The 7,097-nt window shown below is 38.1% G+C and overlaps 1 protein-coding gene across 1 annotated transcript in view; it reads right to left on the reverse strand.

The window, feature by feature from the left end:
• Window positions 1-7,097, reverse strand: part of LOC104411417 (phosphatidylinositol 3,4,5-trisphosphate-dependent Rac exchanger 1 protein-like) — a gene marked incomplete at its 5' end in the record, with an annotated part of 83,911 nt that overhangs the window by 48,551 nt on the left and 28,263 nt on the right. The window contains 3 exon segments of the mRNA XM_010021829.1: window positions 2,565-2,714; window positions 3,628-3,743; window positions 7,027-7,097. Of these exon segments, the coding sequence (XP_010020131.1) occupies window positions 2,565-2,714; window positions 3,628-3,743; window positions 7,027-7,097 (337 nt within the window).

The following is a 7,097-nucleotide window of genomic DNA, read 5'->3' on the forward strand; positions in this document are numbered from 1 at the left end:
AAGTCCGGGTTGGACAGAGGGCCTTGGAGTGACCTGGTCTTGCGGAAGGTGTCCCTGCCAATGGCAGAGGGTTGTAAATAGATGATCTTTAAGGTCCCTTCCAGCCCAAACCACTCTATGATTCTATACCTTATGAAACTGATTTCCTGTTGCAATTCCACTTTTGGCCCCAAAATAACTGCCAGCATTGATGCCTTGTCCAAGGCATCAAAATGCTTGACAGAGCAGATGACTTTTTGACTGTTCTATTACTTGAAGTCGAAAATACAAAACCACTCAAATTCACATCCTTAAATAAATCAAAACTAGACAGGAACATTATTTTCTCATCCTTTCTTAATTATTGTATTTACTAATATCCTAAGCTAAAAATACATTTTGACAATTATATTATCCAGTCAATGAAAGAAATACCAAATGATTTAAGGAATGATAGATAATTGGATAGAGAGAAAATTTCATGACCACTTTGTTTTAGTTTCCACATAGCTCATGTTAACTTGAAAACTCCTGCAGTCAGGGGGATGAGCTCTGAAAACAAGAGATGTCTCTGTTACAGCTACCGTCATAACTGGCATTTGCTGGCACTCCTCACTTTAGATTTGCTTTAGAAGGACAGCTGGTTTGCTGTCGTGTAAGTTTTGTCTCTTCTAGCCTGCACACATACTTTTATTTTCTTGAACTTTGAACCTACAAATCTAGGCAACTCTGGAGTCCAAAACAGAGGCACATATTTTAGGTACCTATCATTTTTGAAACCAGGCAGCCTGAATTGGTCCTGTACTTATGTGCCCCATTTTCACACAGATTTACACTGGGTAGAATTTAAGTGATCAATGTAAGGCTAGACATGAAAACTGTACACACTCTATGGGAAGAGCAGTTCACCCTAATTGGACATAAATCCTATTGCTTTATGGTAAGATACTGAAATGAATTAATAGCTTTCTGTGTCATCAGAGCTGCTTTCTAGCTTTTTGAAAACGCTTAATGCATTTGGTTTAGAGGCTTGAAAGGCACGTTCCAGAAATGAGACTTGCACAACATTTTGTCTTTCAAGGAGTATTTCTTTCATGTGTCCAATATCTGGCTAGAAGTTTTGGCTCCACAACTCCCATGGCTTACTGCTGTTATTCTTCCATCCTCTTCTTCTCCCAGTACTGTGATCCAATTCACTGCGAATGCTGACACGTGTAGCTGAGGCTAATTTGCAACGTGAACTTGTGATAGAAAACAGCCTGTGTAATAGTATACATGTTTCCTCCTGGTCTTACATCACTGAATTCCCCAGGCTCTGATGTAAATGGCAGACTGGAATGCACATTTTACCCAACTCATCCTACAGGATTGGGAATCTCACCAAGCTTTCTACATTCTAATCCAAACACTGATATCTCTGTGACTTTGTAAGTACTCTGATCCAAAGGAGATTTTCCAGTAAGGCCTGGAATGTCTGCCAGAATATCTATGCTTATCCTGAGTGCCTGTCATCAGCTGCCACATCATAAAACAGTATGACAAAAAGCATCAGAAAATCTTACTAGCCAATGCTGCACGGAAAGCTTTGAGAAACTTTCTATCATGGAATAGTTCTTCTCCCTTCCTAAGCCACCTCCCCGTATTCGCAAGCTCCCTTGTTTGTACGTGGTCTGTTTTAGTAATCCTGGGTTTACTTCTTATTGAACTTTCTCTCTCCTCACACATTTTACCTGATGCACAGGAAATTCCACAGAGCAGTAAGTGACCTCAGAAAGCGAAAACTCACTACGCAATGGAGACTCATGGGACCTTTTAGAGACATGATTTAGCACTCTGAGGGTAGAAGTAAGAGCCAAGAAATGTATTTTATTAAAAAAAAATACAGCATGTGGAAGATCAGGATCCTTAAAGTAGAATGGGATTCACAACTGACCAATAAGCAAAAATCAAAACCAATTCTCTCTGTTGCCTTCAGGTAGGTCTGAATTTACATTCATTTACATCTACATTTTGGAGGTAGTATCCTTGCTATCATCAAAATGTGCACTGGGCTTCAAACATGACAAAGTATGTTAGAAATGGTTCATATTCTATGGTAACAACACTGCAATGAGCATTGTGTTTAGCAGATTAGATGCAAAGTACTGTAATACAAAAACTAAGTTTGGACTTCAAAGGACATTAAAGGATTCTCTGCTTTCATGAATCTTCAATGACAGATCTGTAACTTTTTTAAACATCTAAAGCATTATTTCTTAGCAAGTACAAGACCAAAAATTAAATTGATTAAATGTTACTTTTATAACAGTAATTCAGTGCCTCAAAGAAACTGCCTCTGGTAAATAAAAATGTTTGATAAATATACTGACACAAGTCCATAAAACCCCCAAGGGTTCAGAAATTCAGAACATTTAGAAATATTTGTTTTCAATCAGTGGATTTTCTTTTTCATTAAGGATAGATTTTAATTCTGCCCAGAGAGGAAAAACTGCAACCTTTTTCTCTCAGATACTTATACATACATATATATTACCCCTCTGTACACAAGTTCATTCAGTGCATTCCAAAATACATAATCTACTTACTCTCTCTCTGCTCCCTTTCCTTGATTATAGCATCCAGCCATTTCTGTTTGTCCTCTGCAGTCTTGGCCATACAGACAAACCACTTGTTCTTGGCTGTGTTGTGTATCTTCCAGCCATTTGTCACAGTGTAGCCGTTGCTGTGGTAATCTGCTGTAAAAACCCAGAGCACAATGGACACAGTGAACAGAAGGCTGCTACTTCAATCAAATCAGCATGGGACACCTTAATTAAAAGAGCTTGACTTCTAGAGGTGTTCTGAGGAGCATCGTTCTTACTGACTGTCCATGTGACTGGTTGTTATTTACCTGGAACTACATGTATTAATACAAGTATCCATAGGCTGTTAAACTGACTGATTCAGTCCTAAGGGTGACACTGTAATTTCACCTCAGAAGAACTGAAATATTTAAAATACAATTATATCAATGAAACAGTCTATGAAGTTTGTTCAGGTTATTTGATCTGAGCTTTCTGGGGACATACTAACTTCTTGCACTGTAAGGATTTTGTCCACTGAACATGGGAACTGTTTAAAGGACGTAATATTAATTCCTGACTTATTACTGTAGGAGGAGGGGTTGGTGTGGCCTTTGTGGATGAAATCAGAACATGAGAATCGTAACACAACTGCTGTTCTCATATTTTGTTCAGGGACACATTCCATGCTACTGATTTGAGGCTAAGACTAATATTTGGTAGTGTTCTAAATGAGAAGATGATTCAGAAGTTCTGTTGTTATAGCTGCAATGGCTTAAGATGTAAGAAAAGAAAGGATGGAAAGAAGATAAAGTATCTTTTACTATATTAACTTGGATTAGGAGAAAAAATAGACAAGTTTCTGGGTACACAAACTCTTCATAAGGTTATTTCAGAATGAAGGACTAGTGCCTGAAAGCATGTCCAGTCTTTCAACAAACATAAGTTGGTCTAATAAGGAAGGTACCAGAAGTTGCATAGCTTACTTCAGATTTCATTAGAGGAGACAGAAAAGTACTTTTGTACCACCTTCCAAAATAGGATCTGGTCTCACTGTGTTGCTAGAAGCCAGTATTTGGTCTCATACCTGTTCCATCTTCCACATTTTCCACCTCCATGACTTCTGTGTTTATTCGGCCTCTGAAGATATAAAGGGACCCATTGATTGACTTTGTCCGTTTAGATGTTTTCTTCCCAGTAACCCTGCAATTAGGATTTAGACTGTTAACAACACATAAACAAATAGTGTTACACATATATATGAATCATTCTGACATATGACTATTAAAAAAGGGTTCTGATATAATGTCTTGTTGTATTTGACCACACCTCTGATTTTGAAAAACTGGAATACTCCATCAGCTCAGAAATGTAAGTGTACAACAATGTCAGTACAGTGATAAAGAGCTTATTTTACAAGACTATGTGAAGACTGGGATGATGCCTTCAAGCTTTACATTCCTGATGACTGACTGAAATGCCAGTCCAACCAAACTGCACACGGCTCTGGGATGAAAACTGCAATATCCCCTGACAAAATGTTCTATTTGCTTCTTTCTTTGCCTACAGCTTGATAAATTTGTGGGATGTATACCAAGCTTCAAATCTGAAATAAAACATGTAAAGAGGCTGGTGTCACATGGCCTGTCATATTTGTGTTAAATGTCATTGGAGGGGGCATTTGTGAAAGTGCTGCTGTGGTGACTTTGCACCAAAGTTTACATCTTTATCCATAAGCTTTATAGAGTCTCTGTTGAAATGTCTTGTAAAAAAAAAAATAATCAGGAAAGCACTTCCATTGCTAGTTGTGTTCTGATTTTTGTGTTTATAAAAGGTTTAAAACCAGCCAACTAACACCTGCTGAGCTTTAATATCTAAGAACAACCCTGCTATATGAACCAAAACACAACGGGTCAAATGATCATCATTTGAGATGGCAAGTGTCCAAGCTCTGTGCAGTGAAGGGATTGCTGTGGCAGCTTGCCAGGAGCTCATAAGGTTCAAGAAATATTGCAATAAAAAACAGCTGGAGAGAAAAATTCTGTCAGAGTGAAATATCTATGATAAACTGAGGTGAGAGGAGAATCACCAAGTTTTCCTGAACAATTTTTCCTTTTACAACTAGTTTTAGTGACAAATACACATTTAGTGATGACCATATATTTATATCCAACCAGACTGACAGGGATGGAGATCTTGGAGCCATTAGATCATTTCCTAAAGACGACTGTTGGAATCTAAAGAAAAGCTATCCTGGCAGCCTTAGCGAAACCCTTTAAATACTCAGCCCATTTCTCCACATGAAACATATTGTTCCTGACATCAGGATTCAATTTAAACAGCCGTCTATGATCCTGCTAAAAACACAAAACAATACTCAGCCCTGAAAATCTATGTCATCAGTTTGTCAGACTTCCCAAAGCTTCTGCAAAAGATGAGATTGCAGTCTCAGACTGAAAATCACAGATCTTATTCTAAGACACATCTTAAACTGGTCTCAACAACACTACTCCTAATTTATGCTATTGTGAAAAGATACGATGCCTAAATTCTAAATGGCTGCATTGTTGACTACTTATCGAAGACAGGTCTGAATTCTGATTGCATTTTTCAGTCAAGAAAAGCTCCAGTGATTTCTACAAGATAAGCGCAGTGTGAGATGAGAACCAAGTCTTTCAATTTTGAACTAGGAACAGACACAGGCAGGTTTTTGGTGAGTACTGGTCTTTCCAAAAGCTGTGTCCCACTAACGTGTCAGTTGTTTGTCATGCAGCTGGCCAAATGATCACACCAGCACAACTGGATAGCCACTAATTTCCATCCTGGACTAATTATAAATAGCAGCTAGACAGGAGAAATATCCAAAACTAAAGTCGCTCAGTGATTCCTAAATATATCTTTACACTAGGCAATTCCCAGCAGACTTCATAAAATATCCTACTTTTTAATGGAAATCAGATCCTGAACATTTCATCAGTTCAAGCTACATTAATAGATGAAGATAAACAATATCAATCCTCTGGGAAAATCAAAGTGTTACAGCAGCCTCCTCCAAAATCAAGCCAAACTACGGAGTAGCTCAGTAATGTCTCCTATACAAAAAAAAGAGTTGCTTAAAGTAGAACATTTTGTTTTCTAAACCTTAGTATTCCTGGAAAAATGCCTGGACAGCGCGGGAGGGGCTCTGCTAACCTGAACTACAAACAGGATGAGAAAACCAGTTTCTAGGAGCTTTAAAGAAGTAAAAGATTAGATACCAAATTGATTTCTTTTTTTTTTTTAACTCCCTAAGGAATAGTTTTCTGTTAGAAGACACAAATTAATGAACTGTTTCATGTGGAAGTTTGGATTTTGACAAATCTGATAGAGTTAAAATGATGTGTTTCATCTTTCTTACTTCATTGCAGCAGAGTCAAAAGGCTTCACTTACTCCTAAAAGCCACATAAGATTGAATCACGTAATTTTCTTTTCAATTTAAATGTTAATATTACATTCTAATAATTTCTAATGTAGATTTCACATAATAATTTTTATTTATGTTGTATCGTTCCAGCATTGTCCACACAAAAAGTCTGAACATCACTGAAATTATATTTACCAGTTTAATGTTTCCAAAATTTCCACTGAACTGGGAAACAAATCCCAATTTTGAGATATGAGAATTTGGAGAGAACACTGTGGTATTCCTAATTGGGTTGGCCATTCTACTTGGCCACCACCATTAAAGAGGTATAACGTGAAGGAGGAGAAGGAGAACCTGGAGTGTAGAGAATGTATTGAAAATTCAGGAAAGACCAAGAGAATGAGACTGGAGCTGTGGAGGTGAAAAGCTTAAGGACTGAAATACAGTGTAATTGCTGCAGAAGCAAATTGCCCTCCACTCTGCCAGTGTATTTTAATAATAACCAGTAGGTGTTAGTAATACTGGAGTTTTATAAGGTGGAATGATGTAAAAATTGTAGCCACACAGAGCCCATGGCTGCAAACACTGAACAGCAATTTGCTAATCTTCATCTCTTCCTCACTTCTCTGTGTCCTGCATCTATTTAATGTTTTCTTAGTCTTCCACTTTCCCCTTCCTTGGCTTTATATTGTTTTTCATGTCACCCTTGTCTGCTTGGAATAACCTCACAATGAAAGTTGGCAAGGCCCCATTCTACACATCACTCCTGGAGACCCATCTGCTCTGGGAAGCTTTCCAGCTGTAAGAACTCACTCTGTGTTTTTTCTGCACTGTATCAACTTCTGTCTTTGGATTACGCATTTCTCAGGGTGGAGACCCCATTAGCATGTGGCATATTTGTCCTGCCACAGAGTGGCTTCTTTCTCATGTTGTCTAAATAACAGCAATATTGGAGAACAGAGGGAAGTCACACCTGTGACTCAGCCCTGCAGAGCGACAGGGAATACAGTGAGTGGTCAGTAACTGATCATACTTTCTGCTTACAAAACTTCTGAATGGTCCGTAAGCATGGAGGGACTCACCTGGATTTCCTCTTGCAATAGACCAATAGATTATCAAATAGAAAGAACATTCTCTCCTGGATGTTTCCTGC

This window comes from Nestor notabilis, unplaced genomic scaffold (genome assembly GCF_000696875.1).
Source record: "Nestor notabilis isolate BGI_N333 unplaced genomic scaffold, ASM69687v1 scaffold8759, whole genome shotgun sequence".
Classification (NCBI taxonomy): domain Eukaryota; kingdom Metazoa; phylum Chordata; class Aves; order Psittaciformes; family Psittacidae; genus Nestor; species Nestor notabilis.